The 21,595-nt window shown below is 37.0% G+C and overlaps 1 protein-coding gene across 1 annotated transcript in view; it reads right to left on the reverse strand.

Annotated features, from left to right (window-relative positions):
- GTF2A1L (general transcription factor IIA subunit 1 like) overlaps window positions 1-21,595 on the reverse strand; it is a 59,555-nt gene that overhangs the window by 18,385 nt on the left and 19,575 nt on the right. Inside the window, exons 4-6 of the mRNA XM_081254548.1 lie at window positions 15,979-16,034; window positions 7,701-7,785; window positions 6,070-6,659 (exon numbers count right to left, since the gene is read on the reverse strand). Coding sequence (XP_081110674.1) covers window positions 6,070-6,659; window positions 7,701-7,785; window positions 15,979-16,034 — 731 coding nt within the window. The remainder of the gene's footprint in view (window positions 1-6,069; window positions 6,660-7,700; window positions 7,786-15,978; window positions 16,035-21,595) is intronic.

A 21,595-nucleotide genomic window follows, 5' to 3' on the forward strand; every position in this document is an offset into this window, starting at 1 on the left:
GACAGAAGCACTGCTTTAGTTTTCTTTCTCTGCTCTAAACAAACCAGCTCAATGATTTCCAAGATTCTCAGCTTCACCAAGGTCTTTTCAATTGCATACAGCTTCTGTGGCTGGGCAGTACAATGAGCAAATGTATAGGACACTTCAAGATAAAGCTTTATTTGCCAAATACAGCTTCCAACCTTTTCGACTTAAGCTTTCCCCTAATGAAAGGACCATATTTTTCTAATGGTTGGTAAGGACTGACAGAACCTCATATGCATATGTGGGAATAAAGATAAAACAGGAGAAGCCTAAGCTATAACATACTTTCTCTTCACATTTTCAAACTAAACTATGTGAAATTCAGTTGCCTATAATCATAATGGAAGGGTACATCTTTAATTCTTAACAGAAATTTAATCCAGCTATCTCCCACAACATAATGGCAATAATGATTATATATTACCTAACCATGTACAGTAGCATCCCATGTCACTCTACTCTTATTTTGGATGAAATATACCTCAACATATTTTGACAAATACAAAAAAAAGTATCTTGTTAAATTGGCTTTTTTCCTCTAAAGAAATAAAAATGTCACGTATCTTGTTAAATTGGCTTTTTTCCTCTAAAGAAATAAAAATGTCACATACCTGGCTTAAAAATCTGATTTAGGGCTTCCCTGGTGGTGCAGTGGTTGAGAGTCCGCCTGCTGATGCAGGGGACACGGGTTCGTGCCCCGGTCCGGGAAGATCCCACATGCCGTGGAGTGGCTGGGCCTGTGAGCCATGGCCACTGAGCCTGCGCATCCGGAGCCTGTGCTCCACAACGGGAGAAGCCACAACAGTGAGAGGCCCGCGTACAGCAAAAAAATAAATAAATAAATAAAAAATAAAAAAAATAAAAATCTGATTTAGAGATATTCATTTAGAAGTAGCATATAGTGACTCAAAAAAATATGTGCTCAATTAACTGAATCATGAATTCAAATAACTATTGGTATGATATTTTATCTTTTAGAGGAGTATCAGAATGGATTGGAAGAAAAATAAAAGCTCTTAAAGTTATATATTCTCTAATCCCCACACTCCATCCATTTTTCATTCATAAATTGATATTGAGCTAGATCAGTGGTTCTTCATCTTAACTATGTATTACAATCACGTCAGAAAACTCCAACAATAGTAAGGGGACCCCACTCCAGACCAATTAGATCCATATTCCTTGGGGCAGACTTGAACATTTTTTTAATGCCCCAATAATTCTAATATTTAGCCAGAGTTGAGAACTATTGAGCCAAGTAAACTAGTCATAGATCCTCTTCTTTTAAAGCTTATATTCTAGTACACATGAATATGTGTGTGTGTGTGTGTGTGTGTATTCTTAGGTGTTGAGTATACAAAGATTAATAAAATGTACCTCTCAATGCACACAGGACATTTTAATGCATCTCTTAACTACATTATGATAGATACATACATAAGGTGCTATGATAACACAGAAGAGATACATCCAACCTAATAATGAAAGGGGAGAGGGCAGATAGAAAGGTATTAAGTAAGATTTCTGGAGGAAGTAATAAATGGGCAAGCAGGAATTAACTCTGCTGTTTCCTGCCTTTCTCTGCTTTTGTTATCCCATCTGCTTTGTGCCTGGCTTTTCTGCTGCCATCCTTTCTTCTGGTTAACACAGATCATTGCTCACAGTTTGTTGTTACCAGTGAACTAGTAGGCATGAAATAAAGAATAAGTAAGAAACTCTGGCCGAAAAAGAACATGGAGGTCCTCGTATGCCACATTAAGAATGTTGACCTAAAAAAAACAGACTGCCAGATATTTCTCAGGCAAAGATAGGTTTATTCAGGATCAGCAGAAATTTGGGGTGTGCAACCATGGCGAGCCACATGCAAGTCCCCTCAAAGGAAGAAAGCTTATATAGAGAAGAAAAGGAGGTTGGGAGGGCTACAGTAAACAGAGTCCACAGCTCTTCACTGGCTAAGTTGTTGTCAGGATAGAAGCAGGGTCTTCTAGTTGGGCTCTGCTATTGTCACAGGGCGTGAGAGCGCCCCCCTCAGGTCTCCCAACTCTATTTAATTGAGATTTCTGTTTATTAATATTTTTTTTACAAGGAGCTTAAATTTTATCCTGTAGCTGATGGGCAGTCAGTGACATGTTAAACAGGCTGCATGCTGAGTAAATCTATGGTAGCCATGAGGAGCAGAGGTCATAGCTAATACTCACTGAGCTCTTACCATATGCTAGGCAGTATGCTGCTGAGCACTTCACACTGATTATCTCACATAATCCTCCCACCACAATTCCATGGTTGCTACTATTATCTTTATTTTACAAATGAGGAAATAGTAGCTTGCCCAAGTCACGTAGTTATTAAGGGATAGAGAAGGAATTCAAAACATTTCTGACCCCTGAAGCCTTTAACCTCTAGGATGGATGGATTGGAAGGAGTGGAGTAAGAACGAGCAGAGACTACAGGCTAATAAATTAGTTAGAAACTACATTATCCCAATTGAGAGACAATTAGGGCAATGGCAGTAGGGATGGAGAAGAGGGAAAAGATTCCAGAAATATTTGGTTTTAAAAGTTGTCAAAAATTACATGATTCAGCCTTTAAAAGGAATGAAATTCCCATATATGCTACATGTATGACCCTTGAAAATGTGCTAAGCAAAATAAGCCAGTCACAAAAGTACAAATATTGTATGACACCACTCATGTGGTACCTAGTAGTAGTCAAATTCATAGAAACAGAAAGTAGAAGTTACCAGGAGCTGAATGGAGGGGTAATGGGGAGTTATTGTTTAATGGGTACAGAATTTCAGTTTGGGATGATTAGAAAGTTCTAGAGATGCTTGCACAATAATGTGAACATGCTTAATGCCACTGAACTGTACACCTAAAAATGGTTAAAATGGTAAATTTTATGTTATACCGAGGACCCTTGAACAACATGGGTTTTCGAAATGCGCAGGTCCACTTATACATGGATTGTTTTCAATAAATACATACTACAAGGTCTGTGACTGGTTGAATCCGTGGATGCGGAATCACGGATACAGAGGGTTAACTATAAAGTTAGATAGAGATGTTTGATGGCACAGAGCTCAGTGTCCCTAACCCTTGCACTGCTCAAGGGTCCACTGTATATACTTTACAAAATTTTTTTTTTTTTACAATTTTTAAAATAATTTTTAAAGGACTTCCCTGGCAGTCCAGTGGTTAAGACTCTGCACTCCCAGTGTAGGGGGCACAGGTTCGATCCCTGGTTAGGGAACTGGGATCCCACATGCCACATGGCGTGGCCTAAAATAAATAAATAAAAATAATTCTAAAAACCACATGATATAAGGAGGATGAGGGGGAGAGGGGGCCAAAAAGTCATTGTAGTCCTTAGCTTGGGAGACCAGGTGGGCAGTGGTACTATGCAGTATTTCTGATGAGGAAACAACAACTTATTATAACATTCAGGGAGAGCTGTCTAGAAAGGAAACAGACATGAGAATGAAGCCCAAGGGAATAACTGGGCTGAAAATGCAGTCATCAACAAGCAGGTCATAGTTAAAAACCATGATAATGCATGAGATTGCCCAGGGAAAACATGAAGTGAAGAGAAATGGGCTGAGAATAGAACCTTAGGAAACAGCAAGGGCAGATAAAGAGGAGCTCGCTCACAAAGGAGGTAAGAGGAAGCAGTCAGAAAGGTAAATAATTAAAAGAGAAGGTAGCAGAAATGATAATATTTGGGAGAGAGGGCAATGAAGATGGTGGGGAGAGCCGGCAAGAAATAAAAAGGAGCTGGAGAAGATACACCACCATACCCATTTCTCTCTTTCTACTCCTACTTTTTGGAGTTCCAATGAAGACCTGAGTTTCTAATTTTCTATAGCATTATAAGATTAGCAAACAAAATTCCTACACTGAGGAAAAACTTAACATAGTAATATGCACTTTAAAATAGGAACACATCAAAACTTGTCAGGAATATATTTTATGAAACAGTAATAATGCTAAACCTACATAAAAACTTAAGATCTCTGGCAGTCTACACAGGAAAAGTGAATAAGTAGGGCTAATTGTAACTTGCTTTAAGCAATAAGAATTTCTGAAAAGCTATTTATAAAGAGCTATTTATAAAATTTTCTGAAAATCAAATCAGCATAAACTTTACCAGATTACTATTTTAAGATAACCTACAGTAAGTTTTTTTAAATATTATAAATTAAATTCTTTTGAATGTTGGGATGTTTGTGTTTTAAATATAGATTTTAAAACCAAGCAAAAGGGCTTCCCTGGTGGCACAGTGGTTGAGAGTCCACCTGCTGATGCAGGGAACACGGGTTCGTGCCCCGGTCGGGGAAGATCCCACATGCTGTGGAGCGGCTAGGCCCGTGAGCCATGGCTGCTGAGCCTGCACGACCGGAGCCTGTGCTCCACAATGGGAGAGGCCACAACAGTGAGAGGCCCGCGTACCGCAAAAAAAAAAAAAAAACAAAAAAACCCGAAAACCAAGCAACAAGTTATATGAAAAGTTATCCAATATATCACATCCCCATAAAGCATAATAGCACTAATCTAAAGCTTATTATGGTGACAGAAGCTATTAAAAACTCTATATACATCTCTGATAATTCTAAAAATTATGAGCTTGGTTCAGACTTATGACTGAATTTCAGAGAGCAACATTACCTAGCTTGCTTGTAAGTGGTAAATCTAGAATTGGAACCTACTGTGGCTTTAAAGCTTAAACTCTTAACCACTACCCCCTAAACAATCCTTAATCTCCCTTAACTAATCTAATTCCCCATATCAGAACAAAGTACAATGTGACATCTAATAAGTAACAGTAGAATAAGTCCTTGAATCATCACACCAGAAATCTTCAAAGTTCATATAGAGTCCAGGAGAAAAACGCCTCTAAAAGTTATATTACAAGTGATAAAAACAAATGCTTATTTTACAGTTATTTTCCCTCAAAACCAAATGTTTCATAATTATGAGTTTATCCTCCATTTCTTAATTTTATACACTATGTGAAAAATATAATGAAAAAACACTCAAAAAACATTTTAATCTTAATACATTATACCAAACTAAACCAAAAACAGACTTGCTAAAAGATTTTGAACAGGCTTCATCAAACATCTGAAATATTCTAAAACAAGTCAAATGGTTTCTGATAGACATATTATTTGTTCATTATCCTTCACTGTACCCTATACCTTCCCCTTCTATCTAGAAAAATGTTAAGGTGACACTTAACTACTACATTGCTACCGATTTGTACAGTGGTTCTAAAGGACCACTAAACCAATGGCTAGAGACACAAACCTTTATTTGTCATATGTCACTAAATTGTATAAATGGAGTTAGCTGTAAGACATAATTTTACATTTGTAAAAAGATAATGCAAGATTTTAAAATTTTACCACGTGAAATTCTCCATGAATCTTTCTGCCATCACTAAGAATTCCTTGGAAATTAATAATGTAAACCTATTTTTAATATGGAAGGCTAATTAGGAGCTAATTTTTAGTGGTTTGAATTCCAAAAGAAATTAAGTTAACTAGTATTTTAGCAAACAGAGAAACAAAGTATCTACTAGCAAGATAATTCCTCATGTAGAGAAAACTTTAATATGGGAGTTTAGGAAAATTAGGTAGAGCAAGAAAAAAAATACTTTGAACCTCTTTTGTATATTAAGTATGACAATGAATTACCTCAAAACACTCATTTAATTACTAGGATGCATTTCTGAATCTTAAATTTTATCTGCAGACAAAAAACAATTCTCACCATGTAAGGGAGAGGTAAATGGATTACCTTAAAACAAATGCATTTTCTATAAAGAAATATTCTGATTCATTAATCGAAACTAAAAGTTTAGAAATGCTGAGCATGGATACTTTTAAAAACTGATAGTTATACTAAAAATAATAAAGAAACAATCTTCTAAAGGAAAAAACAAAACATGCTTTTGAGTAACCTTCCAGTTTAAAAAAAAACACTCAGGACATCTAATCACTAGCTACTGTTTATCTCCTAATTCCATTAAAATTGAACATAGAACTACCTTCTCTGAGACAGGTAGGATGCTGGGCTCCTCTGTATTTCTTGGCTGCTTTACAGAATCACATCCACACATCCTATTTTTAAGAACACGAAGCTGAACATCAGGCATGCGCTGGTGCTGAGCCCCCTGAGGGCCTGTGGACAGGGGCCCACCATGCAGATTTTGAGTCACGCTAGCTGAAACATTGAGCACTGACTCCACATTAGAATCCATTTGAGAGACCTGTGGAGGAAATACAACACCTGAAAGGCTGATATACTGAGAGTTTTCTGGCTGACTCAATAAAGCTTCAGACATGATTTTATGCTCATTTCCAGGATGTATTAGAGTATCACCAGTAGCATATTCTAAATGTTTCCTATCCACTGTCCCAGAACGAAGAACCACAGGTTGTTGGAGCACATTTTCCATTCTCTGTGATTTTTTAGTAGTTGCTTGAAGACAGCATGGGTTTAATTGTGGAATACTGGTCTGTATTACTGAAGGCTGCCCAAGTTGCTGAAATACTTGCTGAAATGGATGCTGAAGAATACTTGCTCTTCCAGAAGTCTGTGTCACCATAATTGGTACATTAACTTTATAAAGGTGACCTTAAAAAGAAGAAAACTGTAAGTATAACAGAATCCTAATTTCCTTTAAATTTCCTAAAAAAAAATCTCATGCACAGGAGGCTGGGAGGAAATACATCAATATGTTAACAGTGGTTACCTCTAGGAGTTTTTCTTTTATTTTTCAGATTTTTTGTGTTTCCTATAATAAATATGCATTACTCTTATTTTTAAAAATTAAATATATCCTGCTTTAACTCTAGCCTTTTCCCACTATTGCTTATATGGCACATTTTGAGACACATATAGGCCACCAATATTTATTCCATGAACCTCTCCCATTGTTTAATAAATTACAGTGTTAACAACCCAAATTGGGATTTTAAGAAACCTAATCATGGAGAATGTATTTCATATAGTTAAGATGTAAGATACCATATAACAACTATAAGACAAGGATATCCAAAAAGGGTTTAATAAGTTCAAAAGTTATCAAATTTCCCCCCCCCTTTCCTTTAAAATAATACTAACAAGAAGAAAGAAGAAATTTATTTTTTGAGCATTGAGTCAGGTGCTTGCTTAAACTCTGTAACAACCCAAAAAATAGGTATGATTCTCTTTCAAATCAAGAAACAGTTCTTTGAAAAGCAGAGGTTAATCTCCAAATTTTTCAAATATTCTTATACAATCTCCAATAAGAAAAGAGGCAAAGGTTGATAAATCTAATCTTTAGTTTTTCTTGATTAAAGCTAGCTGGGACACATGTGTGTCAAAATTCAGGTAACTGACTTGAATTAGAGAAAACCTATATAAAGCATCTTACACAATGTTGGGATGAGAATTGGAAGTGAAATATAGGACAAGCTTAGTACCTGCCTTAGTAGACAGCCTTAGTGTATTTCGTGGTAGATTGCTTCCATAACAATAAAAACTACCATTTATTACTACTTTTAAATAAGTTTTATTAAAGGTTCCTATAACTTCAATAACTTGTGGTATACAGTTTATTTAAAATCATGAAAGTTAATACCCAGAAGTTAGTACCAAAGCTAAAAACAAAATATTTTTAAACTATACTCTTACCAGATGCCGTCTGTAATGTCACACCTGCTGGTACATAAACAGGATAACCAGGAAAAGTAAAGTTTACACTGGAGGTTGAGGTGCCCTAGATACGAAAATTTCATATTAGAAAGTTAGAAAAAGGCTTTACTTGAACCTTTTTTTCCTGATCTTACGGAGGATAAAAAAAATCTGATTAAGGTCAACAGGACAATAGTAGCACTTAACATTAGGGCTGAGTTCTCTGAATAAAACAACTTTTTAATATTTGATTTAGATCATCTCATTAAAAATGAAAGGAATTCTGTTCTATGGCTATTAGCAATGAAGTCAGTAAGGCTTCATAAATAACATGAACATTGACTCATAAAACTTGCCCACAACACAGCTTTGCGTGGGCCACTGATACCCAGATATCAAATATAAGAACCACAGTTGTTTATAGGAGTCCTCTAGTCTGTAAGTAGATGACTAATGTTATTTTAAAGCAGATAACACAATAGTGTGTAATTTTTATTTTGGAATAATTAAACCTTAGGGTTTTACATTTTTAATACTAAATGAAAAAACAAAAAAAGTTTTTGCCTACTAGACCTGCAAAAATTTAAAAGATTGATTAATAATAGCCAATGTTGGTAAGGATATGATAAAAATCAGTTCTCTCAGACCACTGCTTATGAGTGTATATGGTACAATCCTTTCAGAGCCCAATTTTGTAACATATACCAAAATTGAAAACATGCATAATCTTTGACCCAGAAATTCTACTTGTAGGAATTTATCCTGATTACCTGATTATCACACAAATACAAAGACATATCTACAAGTGTAATCACTGGAATGCTATATTAGAAAAACACTAGCAAGAATTTAAATGTCCATAAACAAAAGACTGGTTAATTAAACTTGATACATCCACTAAGGCTAATCAATATTTAACTAGCATTGAAAACAGTCCATCTATATTACTAAGTTTAAAAAAAAAATTACAGAAACAGTACAGAGAATGATTCTGCTTTTACCCTGAAAATTAATGTAACTTTCTTTAATGAAAGAAGTCTAAATGGATATACATCATACAGTTAAAACAGTTTATCTTTGGGTTATAAGCCTACAGGGCTCTATCACTTTTTACTTTATAAATTTGTTTGGTTTTACTCTTTAGAAGTATATTATTTCTTTAATGAGGAGAAAAGGTATTTCCAAGAATTTCAAAGGCAGAGATATTTCTTCATTGGTTTCATATCAAAACCAGCACCATTCTTCCCAAAAATCCTGATAAGGGCTATGCTTTTTGTTTGTTCTTAATGAAGAAATAGAAATAAATGGCCTACTAAAATCCTGTACCCTAGAAAGGAAGCTCATGGGCTGAAAGAAAATGAAAAACTTTATATAATAAAGTTATATAATCATGTTTTATCTTCAAAGAAAGGTAACAGAGAAAAAGTTCTATTTTGCCCCACCTGAAAACTACTCAATTTTCTATATATAAGTTTTAATTTTATCTTCTGCCCCCAAATCCTGGGGGGGGGAATCTAACCTCTATTATACAATGGTAAAAAAATAACCAAAATATTCCACTTAAATAAAAGGAAGAATTATGATGTGCCTCAACCCTAGGGGGAAAAAAATCAGAAAAACAATCGTATCAAAATCATCTATTTAGGATCCACCAAGTATATGACATTGTACAGTGTATTAAAACTCCATACAATGTAAGTTAAGAAATTTCCTAACCTTGTAGGTCCAGTCTTGGCAGATGCTAACTGCTCTGGAAGATAGGAAAAGTTGGTAAGAAAATATTAATTCTGGAACTCCTGATTTTTTGCAACACCTATGTTATAGAAGCTATTTCTATCTCCTCATCCCTTACCACATCTTTTCTCATTCAACTGGAGGATTACAAATTACATCTCTGCCCAGCCTTCTGGCACCATTCACTAAAACTGGGGCATCTCTGTTAAAATATATCTTAGATATTGGTTCAAGATGGCAGAGTAGAAGGACATGCTCTCAGTCCCTCTTGCAAGAACACCAGAAACACAACTGCTGAACAATCATCGACAGGAAGACACTGGAACTCACCAAAAAAGATACCCCACATCCAAAGACAAAGGAGAAGCCACAATGAGACAGTAGGAGGGGCGCAATCACGATAAAATCAAATCCCATAACTGCTGGGTGGGTGACTCACAAACTGGAGAACACTTAGAACACGGAAGTCCACCCACTGGAGTGAAGGTTCTGAGCCCCACGTCAGGCTTCCCAACCTGGGGGTCCAGCAACGGGAGGAGGAATTCCTAGAGAATCACACTTTGAAGTCTAGTGGGAATTGATCGCAGGACTTCAACAAGACTGGGGGAAACAGAGACCCCACTCTTGGAGGGCACACACAAAGTAGTGTGTGTGTTGGGAGCCAGGGGAAGGAGCAGTCACCCCATAGGACACTGAACCAGACCTACCTGTTAGTGTTGGAGGGTCTCCTGCACACACAGGTGGTGGCTGTGGCTCACCATGGGGACAAGGACACTGGCAGCAGAAGTTTTGGGAAGTATTCCTTGGCGTGAACCCTCCCAGAGTCCGCCATTAGCCCCATCAAAGAGCCCGGGAAGTCTCCAGTGTTGGGTTGCCTCAGGCCAAACAACCAAGAGGGAGGGAACACAGCCCCACCCATCAGGAGACAAGCGGACTAAAGTTTTACTGAGCTCTGCACACCAGAGCAACACCAAGCTCTACCCACCACCAGTCCCTCCCATCAGGAAGCCTGCACAAGCCTCTTAGATAGCCTCATCCATCAGAGGGCAGACAACTGAAGCAAGAAGAACTGTAATCCTACAGCCTATAGAACAAAAACCACATTCACAGAAAGATAGACAAGACAAAAAGGCAGAGGGCTATGTACCAGATGAAGGAACAAGATAAAACCCCAGAAAAACAACTAAAGGAAGTGGAGACAGGCAACCCTCCAGAAAAAGAATTCAGAATAATGATAGTAAAGATGATCAAGGACCTCGGAAAAAGAATGGAGGCAAAGATCGAAAAGATGCAAGAAATCTAACAAAGATCTAGAAGAATTAAAGAATAAACAAACAAACAGAGATGAAAAACACAATAACTGAAATGAAAAATACACTAGAAGGAATCAATAGCAGAAAAACTGAGGCAGAAGAACGGGTAAGTGACCTGGAAGATTGAATGGTGGAATTCACTGCCTCAGAACAGAATAAAGAAAAAAGAATGAAAACAAATGAAGACAGCCTAAGAGACCTCTGGGACAACATTAAACACAACAACATTCGCATTACAGGGGTCCCAGAAGGAGAAGAGAGAGAGAAAGGACCCGAGAAAATATTTGAAGAGATTATAGTCGAAAACTTCCCTAACATGGGAAAGGAAATAGCCACCCAGGTCCAGTAAATGCAGAGAGTCCCATACAGGATAAATGCAAGGAGAAACACGCCAAGACACACAGTAATCAAATTGGCAAAAATTAAAGACAAATAAAAATTATTGAAAGCAGCAAGGGAAAAACAACAAATAACATACAAGTGAACTCCCATAAGGTTAACAGCTGATTTCTCAGCAGAAACTCTACAAGCCAGAAGGGAGTGGCATGATATACTTAAAGTGATGAAAGGGAAAACCTACAACCAAGATTACTCTCCCTGGCAAGAGTCTCATTCAGATTCGATGGAGAAATCAAAAGCTTTACAGACAAGAAAAGCTAAGAGAATTCAACACCACCAAACCAGCTCTAAAACAAATGCTAAAGGAAATTTTCTAAGTGGGAAACACAAAAGAAGTAAAAGACCTACAAAAGCAAATGCAAAACAATTAAGAAAATGGTCATAGGAACATACATATCGATAATTAAACGTGAATGGATTAAATACTCCACCCAAAAGACACAGGCTTGCTGAATGGATATAAAACCGAGACCCATATATATGCTGTCTACAAGAGACCCACTTCAGACCTAGGGACACATACAAACTGAAAGTGAGGGGATGGAAAAATATTCCACACAAATGGAAATAAAAAGAAAGCTGGAGTGGCTACACTCACAGCAGATAAAATAGACTTTAAAATAAAGAATGTTACAAGAGACAAGGAAGGATGCTACATAATGATCAAGGGATCAATCCAAAAAGAAGATATAACAATTGTAAATATATATACACCCAACATAGGAGCACCTCAATACATAAAGCAACTGCTAACAGCTATAAAAGAGGAAATCGACAGTAACACAATAATAGTGGGGGACTTCAACATTTCAGTTACACCAATGGACAGATCATCCAAACACAAAATTCATAAGGAAACACAAGCTTTAAATGACACAATAGACCTGATAGATTTAATTGATATTTATAGTACATTCCATCCAAAAACAGCAGATTACACTTTCGTCTCAAGTGCGGAAGGAACATTCTCCAGGATAGATCACATCTTGGGTCACAAATCAAGCCTCAGTAAATTTAAGAAAATTGAAATCATATCATGTATCTTTTCTGACCACAATGCTATGAGATTAGAAATCAATTACAAGGAAAACAAACATAAAAACACAAACACATGGAGGCTACACAATACATTACTAAATAACCAAGAGATCACTGAAGAAATCAAAGAGGAAATTAAAAAATAACTAGAGACAAATGATAATGAAAACACGACGATCTAAAACCTATGGGATGCAGCAAAAGCAGTTCTAAGAGGGAAGTTTATGCTATACAAGCCTACCTCAAGAAAAAGAAAAATCTCAAATAAACAATCTAACCTTACAGCTAAAGGAACTAGAGAAAGCAGAACAAACAAAACCCAAAGTTAGCAAAAGGAAAGAAATCATCAAGAGCAGAACAGAAATAAATGAAATAGAAACAAAGAAAACAATAGCAAAGCAATAAAACGAAAAACTGTTTCTTTGAGAAGATAAACAAAATTGATAAACCATTAGCCAGACTCGATCAAGAAAAAGAGAGAGAGGACTCATATCACTAAAATTAGAAATGAACAAGGAGAAGATACAACAGACACTGCAGAAATACAAAGCATCCTAAGAGACTACTACAAGCAACTCTATGCCAATAAAATGAACAACCTGGAAAAAATGGACAAATTCTTAGAAAAGTATAACCTTCAAAGACTGAACCAGGAAGAAATAGAAAATATGAACAGACCAATCACAAGTAATGAAGTTGAAACTGTGAGTAAAAATCTTCCAAAAAACAAAAGTCCAGAATCAGATGGTTTCACAGGTGAATTCTATCAAACATTTAGAGGAGAGCTAACATCCATTCTTCTCAAACTCTTCCAAAAAATTGCAGAGGAAGGAACACTCCCAAACTCATTCTACGAGGCCACCATCACCCTGATACCAAAACCAGACAAAGATACTACAATAAAAGAAAACTACAGACCAATATCACTGATGAATATAGATGCAAAAATCCTCAACAAAATACTAGCCAACAGAATCCAACAACACTTTAAAAGGATCATACACCATGATCAAGTGGAATTTATACCAGGGAAGCAAGGATACTTCAATATATGCAAATCAATCAATGCAATACACCATATTAACAAATTAAAGAATAAAAACCATATGATCATCTCAATAGATGCACAAAAAGCTTTTGACAAAATTCAACACCCATTTATGATAAAAACCATCCAGAAAGTAGGCATAGAGGGAACCTACCTGAACATAATAAAGGCCATATATGAAAAACCCACAGCCAACATTGTTCTCAATGGTGAAAAAGTGAAACCATTTCCTCTAAGATCAGGAACAAGACAAGGCTATCCACTCTCACCACTATTATTCAACATAGTTTTGGAATTTTTAGCCACAGCAATCAGAGAAGAAAAAGAAATAAAAGGAATCCAAATCAGAAAAGAAGAAGTAAAGCTGTCACTGTTTGCAGATGACATGATAGTAAACATAAAGAATCCTAAAGATGCTACCAGAAAACGACCAGAGATAATCAATGAATTTGGTAAAGTAGCAGGATACAAAATTAATGCACAGAAATCTCTTGCATTCCTATATACTAATGATGAAAAATCGGAAAGAGAAATTAAGGGAACACTCCCATTTACAATAGCAACAAAAAGAATAAAATACCTACCAATAAATCTACCTAAGGAGACAAAAGACCTGTATGCAGAATACTATAAGACAGTTATGAAAGAAATTAAAGATGAAACAAACAGATGGAGAGATATACCATGTTCTTGGATTGGAAGAATCAACATTGTGAAAATGACTATACTACCCAAAGCAATCTACAGATCAATGAAATCCCTATCAAATTACCAATGGCATTTTTTTACAGAAATAGAACAAAAAATCTTAAAATTTGTATGGAGACACGAAAGACCCTGAATAGCCAAAGCAGTCTTGAGGGAAAAAAACGGAGCTGGAGAAATCAGACTCCCTGACTTCAGACTATACTACAAAGCTACAGTAATCAAGACAATATGGTACTGGCCCAAAAACAGAAATACAGATCAAGGGAACAGGACAGAAAGCCCAGAGATAAACCCACACACCTATGGTCAACTAATCTATGACAAAGGAGGCAAGGATATACAATGGAGAAAAAACAGTCTCTTCAATAAGTGGTGCTGGGAAAACTGGACAGCTACATGTAAAAGAATGAAATTAGAACACTCCCTAACACCATACACAAACATAAACTCAAAATGGATTCGAGACCTAAATGTAAGACCAGACACTATAAAACTCTTAGAGTAGAACATAGGAAGAACACTCTTTGACAAAAATCAAAGCAAGATCTTTTTTGATCCACCTCCTAGAGTAAAGGAAATAAAAACAAAAATAAACAAATGGGACCTAATGAAACTTAAAAGGTTTTTCAAAGCAAACTACAAACAAGACAAAAAGACAACACTCAGAATGGGAAAAAATATTTGCAAATGAATCAATGGACAAAGGATTAATCTCCAAAATATATAAACAGCCCATGAAGCTCAATATTAAAAAAACAAACAACCCAATCAAAAAATGGGCAGAAGACCTAAACAGACATTTCTCCAAAGAGGACATACAGATGGCCACAAAGCACATGAAAAGCTGCTTAACATCACTAATTATTAGAGAAATGCAAATCAAAACTACACCTCACACCAGTTAGAATGGGCATCATCAGAAAACCTACAAACGGGCTTCCCTGGTGGCACAGTGGTTGAGAGTCTGCCTGCCAATGCAGGGGACACGGGTTCGTGCCCCGGTCCGGGAGGATCCCGCGTGCCACGGAGTGGCTGGGTCCGTGAGCCATGGCCACTGAGCCTGTGCGTCCGAAGCCTGTGCTCCACAATGGGAGAGGCCACAGCAGTGAGAGGCCCGTGTACCGCAAAAAATTAAATAAATAAAAAGAAAACCTACAAACAACAAATGCTGGAGAGGGTGTGGAGAAAAGGGAACCCTCTTGCTCCGTTGGTGGGAATGTAAATTGATACAGCCACTATGGAGAACAGTATGGAGGTTCCTTAAAAAATAAAAATAGTATTACCATATGACCCAACAATCCCACTACTGGGCATATGCCCAGAGAAAACCATAATTCAAAAAGACACATGCACCCCAATATTCATTGCAGTACTATTTACAATAGCCAGGTCATGGAAGCAACCTAAATGTCCATCGACAGACGAGTGGATAAAGAAGATGTGGTACATATATACAATGGAATATTACTCAGCCATAAAAAGGAACGAAATTGGGTCATTTATAGAGACGTTGATGAATCTAGAGACTGTGAGACAGTGTGAAGTAAGTCAGAAAGAGAAAAACAAATATCGTATATTAACGCATATATGTGTAACCTAGAAAAATGGTACAGATAAACTGGTTTGCAGGGCAGAAATTGCCACACAGATGTAGAGAACAAACATATGAACACCAAGGGGAAAAGCAGTGGGGGGTGGGGTGTGTGTGATGAATTGGGAGATTGGGATTGACATGTATACACTGATGTGCATAAAATGGATGACTAATAAGAACGTGCTGTATAAAAAAATAAATAAAATTAAATTTAAAAAAAAGAATAGATTTTAAAATGCACATAATATCACAAAGTTGGTAGGAACAGAAATGATGTAACATAATTAATGCCATACCATACTGAAAATGCTATTTAATACTATATACTCTCTGATTATATTTTGTCCTTATTCAGTCTTTGCATTGTAGAATGACAAACTGTTTTAAAGTTGAAAAGAAAAAAATTTTAAATATATATATATATATCTTAAATAAGATACATACCAGTTCTGCTGTGGTAAAAGTGGGAAGAGTTTTACCAGCAGGAATAAGTAATGATGCTGTATAGAAAACAAAACAAACATTATACATTTGTTAGAATTTACCAACTGAATAAAATTGCTAAGTATACCTTATTTTTTAAACATGTTTTCCATCACTAACATATTCAACCATGATGAATTCTAAACTTTCTGACTCCACATGAGGTAAAAGTATTTAATTACATCTTTCCCCAACAATTTTAGATAAAGTATAGGTTTGTTGTAAGTCTTTACGTAGAGGTTACAGATTATAATATAGATTTCCAAAAGTAAATCTCATTGTAATCAAGTATACTGTATTATAGAAATCCATAACAAAATACCTAAAAGGTTGTCTTTAGGAAGCCAATGTAGCACTAAACCTCCATTACAACTTTTTATACAGGAGAAAAAGTAGTATTTGTTAAAGTGGCATGCTTCCAACCAACTATACTTTGAGCAAAAAAATGTAACACAACATAAACCATTCTAAATCATATAGGTTCAAAAGACATTTCAATTCATTCATTTCATGAAAAGTTATTTATACTACTTTGACAAAGTAAGCAAGCACAGCTACACAGTTTTAGGAATAAATGAATAAGAACATGCCTCCTGAAGTCTTTGCAGGACTTCAGTAAACTGCAGAGAAAAACCTAAGAGAATAAATTCTTAGGAGAACACCAATTCAACCTGCATTAAACCTACAATTTCATTTATCTTTCCTTTATTATCACCAATTTTCTATGCTAACTATCCCTTCATTTATCATACATCTAAAAGATTGACCTGAGAGGAACCGAGATGGCAGAGTAGAAGGACGTGCTCTCACTCCCTCTTGCGAGAACACCAGAATCACAACTAGCTACTAGACAATCATCGACAAGAAGAGACTGGAACTCACCAAAAAAGATACCCCACATCCACAGACTAAGGAGAAGCCACCATGAGACAGTAGGAGGGGCGCAATCACAATAAAATCAAATCCCATAACTGCTGGGTGGGTGACTCACAGACTGCAGAACGCTTATAGCACAGAAGTCCACCCACTGGAGTGAAGGTTCTGAGCCCCACATCAGGCTTACCAACCTGGGGGTCTGGCAACGGGAGGTGGATTCCTAGAGAATCAGACTTTGAAGCCTAGTGGGAATTGATTGCAGGACTTGGACAGGACCAGGGGAAACAGAGACCCCAATCTAGCAGGGCACACACAAAGCAGTGTGCGCATTGCGACCCAGAGGAAGGAGCAGTGACCCCAGGGGATACTGAACCAGACCTACCTGCTAATGTTGGAGGGTCTCCTGCAGAGGAGGGGGGTGGCTGTGGCTCACCGAGGGGACAAGGACACTGGTAGCAGAAGTTCTGGGAAGTACTCCTTGGCGTGAGCCCTCCAAGAGTCTGTCATTAGCCCCACCAAAGAGCCCAGGTAGGCCCCAGTGTTGGGTTGCCTCAGGCCAAACAGCCAACAGGGAGGGAACGCAGCCCCACCCATCAGCAGTCAAACATATGAAAGTTTTACTGAGCTCTGCCCACCAGAGCAACAGTCAGCTCTACCCCACCACCAGTCCCTCCCATCAGGAAACTTACAAAAGCCTCTTAGACAGCCTCATCCATCAGAGGGCAGACAACTGAAGCAAGAAGAACTGTAATCCTACAGCCTATAGAACAAAAACCACATTCACAGAAAGATAGACAAGACAAAAAGGCAGAGGGCTATGTACCAGATGAAGGAACAAGATAAAACCCCAGAAAAACAACTAAAGGAAGTAGAGACAGGCAACCCTCCAGAAAAAGAATTCAGAATAATGATAGTGAAGATGATCCAGGACCTCACAAAAAGAATGGAGGCAAAGATTCAGAAGATGCAAGAAATGTTTAACAAAGACCTAGAAGAATTAAAGAACAAACACACAGAGATGAACAATACAATAACTGAAATGAAAGCTACACTAGAAGGAATCAATAGCAGAATAACTGAGGCAGAAGAACGGGTAAGTGACCTGGAAGACAGAATGGTGGAATTCACTGCCTCGGAACAGAATAAAGAAAAAAGAATAAAAACAAATGAAGACAGCCTAAGAGACCTCTGGGACAACATTAAACACAACAACATTTGCATTACAGGGGTCCCAGAAGGAAAAGAGAGAGAGAAAGGACCAGAGAAAATATGTGAAGAGATTACAGTTGAAAACTTCCCTAACATGGGAAAGGAAATAGCCACCCAGGTCCAGTAAATGCAGAGAGTCCCATACAGGATAAATGCAAGGAGAAACACGCCAAGACACACAGTAATCAAATTGGCAAAAATTAAAGACAAATAAAAATTACTGAAAGCAGCAAGGGAAAAACAACAAAAAAACATACAAGTGAATTCCCATAAGGTTAACAGCTGATTTCTCAGCAGAAACTCTACAAGCCAGAAGGGAGTGGCATGATATACTTAAAGTGATGAAAGAGAAGAACCTACAGACAAGATTACTCTGCCTGGCAAGGATCTCATTCAGATTCGATGGAGAAATCAAAAGCTTTACAGACAAGCAAAAGCTAAGAGAATTCAACACCACCAAACCAGCTCTACAACAAATGCTAAAGGAACTTCTCTAAGTGGGAAACACAAGAGAAGAAAAGGACCTACAAAAACAAACCCAAAACAATTAAGAAAATGGTCATAGGAACATACATATCAATAATTACCTTAAACGTGAATGGATTAAATGCTCCAACCAAAAGACACAGGCTTGCTGAATGGATACAAAAAGAGACCCATATATATGCTGTCTACAAGAGACCCACTTCAGACCTAGGGACACATACAAACTGAAAGTGAGGGGATGGAAAAAGATATTCCGTGCAAATGGAAATCAAAAGAAAGCTGGAGTAGCTATACTCATATCAGATAAAATAGACTTTAAAACAAAGAATGTTACAAGAGACAAGGAAGGACATTACATAATGATCAAGGGATCAATCCAAAAAGAAGATATGACAATTATAAATATATATGCACCCGACATAGAAGCACCTCAACACATAAGGCCACTGCTAACAGCTATAAAAGAGAAAATCGACAGTAACACAATAATAGTGGGGGACTTTAACACCTCACTTACACCAATGGACAGATCATCCAAACACAAAATTAATAAGGAAACACAAGCTTTAAATGACACAATAGACCAGATAGATTTAATTGATATTTATAGTACATTCCATCCAAAAACAGCAGATTACACTTTCGTCTCAAGTGCAGACAGAACATTCTCCAGGATAGATCACATCTTGGGTCACAAATCAAGCCTCAGTAAATTTAAGAAAATTGAAATCATATCACGTATCTTTTCTGACCACACTATTAGATTAGAAATCAATTACAGGGAAAGAAAACATAAAAACACAAACACATGGAGCCTAAACAATATGCTACTAAATAACCAAGAGATCACTGAAGAAATCAAAGAGGAAATAAAAAAATACCTAGAGACAAATGACAATGAAAACACGACAATCCAAAACCTATGGGATGCAGCAAAAGCAGTTCTAAGAGGGAAGTTTATAGAAATACAAGGGTACCTCAAGAAACAAGAAAAATCTCAAACAATCTAACGTTAAACCTAAGGGAACTAGAGAAAGCAGAACAAACAAAACCCAAAGTTAGCAGAAGGAAAGAAATCATCAATATCAGAGCAGAAATAAATAAAATAGAAACAAAGAAAGCAAGAGCAAAGATCAATAAAACTAAAAGCTGGTTCATTGAGAAGATAAACAAAAATGATAAACCATTAGCCAGACTCATCAAGAAAAAGAGGGAGAGGTCTCAAATCACTAAAATTAGAAATGAACAAGGAGGGCTTCCCTGGTGGCGCAGTGGTTGAGAATCTACCTGCTAATGCAGGGGACACAGGTTCGAGCCCTGGTCTGGGAGGATCCCACATGCCGCGGAGCGACTAGGCCCGTGAGCCACAACTACTGAGCCTGCGCGTCTGGAGCCTGTGCTCCGCAACAAGAGAGGCCGTGATAGTGAGAGGCACGCGCACCGTGATGAAGGGTGGCCCCCACTTGCCACAACTAGAGAAAGCCCTCGCACAGAAACGAAGACCCAACACAGTCCTAAATTAATTAATTAATTAATTTAAAAAAAAAAAGAAATGAACAAGGAGAAGTTACAACAGAAACCACAGAAATACAAAGCATCCTAAGAGACTACTACAAGCAACTCTATGCAAATAAAATGGACAACCTGGAAGAAATGAACAAATTCTTACAAAGGTATAACCTTCCAAGACTGAACCAGGAAGAAATAGAAAATATGAACAGACCAATCACAAGTAATGAAGTTGAAACTGTGAGTAAAAATCTTCCAAAAAACAAAAGTCCAGAACCAGATGGTTTCACAGGTGAATTCTATCAAACATTTAGAGAAGAGCTAACATCCATCCTTCTCAAACTCTTCCAAAAAATTGCAGAGGGAGGAACACTCCCAAACTCATTCTATGAAGCTACCATCACGCTGATACCAAAACCAGACAAAGATACTACAAAAAAAAGAAAATTACAGGCCAATATCACTGATGAATATAGATGCAAAAATCCTCAACAAAATATTAGCCAACAGACTCCAACAACACATTAAAAGGATCATACACCATGATCAAGTAGGATTTATCCCAGGGAGGCAAGGATTCTTCAATATAGGCAAATCAATGAATGTGATACACCATATTAACAAATTGAAGAAGAAAAACCACATGATCATCTCAATAGATGCAGAAAACGCTTTTGACAAAATTCAACACCCATTTAAGATAAACACTCTCCAGAAAGTGGACATAATAAAGGCCATAAAAGACAAATGCACAGCAAACCTCATTCCCAATGGTGAAAAACTGAAAGCATTTCCTCTAAGATCAGGAACAAGAGAAGGATGTCCACTCTCACCACTATTATTCAACATAGTTTTGGAAGTCCTAGCCACGGCAATCAGAGAAGAAAAAGAAATAAAAGGAATACAAATTGGAAAAGAAGAAGTTAAACTGTCACTGTTTGCAGATGACATGATACTATACATAGAGAATCCTAAAAATGCCACCAGAAAACTAGTAGAGATAATCAATGAATTTGGTAAAGTAGCAGGATACAAAATTAATGCACAGAAATCTCTTGCATTCCTATACACTAATGATGAAAAATCTGAAAGAGAAATTAAGGGAACACTCCCATTTACCACTGCAACAAAAAGAATAAAATACCTACCAATAAATCTACCTAGGGAAACAAACGACCTGTATGCAGAAAACTATAAGACACTGAAGAAAGAAAGTAAAGATACCAACAGATGGAGAGATATACCATGCTCTTGGATTGGAAGAGTCAATATTGTGAAAATGACTATACTACCCAAAGCAATCTACAGATTCAATGCAATCTCTATCAAATTACCAATGGCATTTTTTCCATAATTAAAACAAATAATCTTAAATTTTGTATGGAGACACAAAAGACCCCGAATAGCAAAAGCAGTCTTGAGGGAAAAAAACGGAGCAGGAGGAATCAGACTCCCTGACTTCAGACTACACTACAAAGCTACAGTAATCCAGACAATA

Source organism: Mesoplodon bidens (assembly GCF_964165515.1).
Source record: "Mesoplodon bidens genome assembly, chromosome: 14".
In the NCBI taxonomy this organism is placed as follows: Eukaryota; Metazoa; Chordata; class Mammalia; order Artiodactyla; family Ziphiidae; genus Mesoplodon; species Mesoplodon bidens.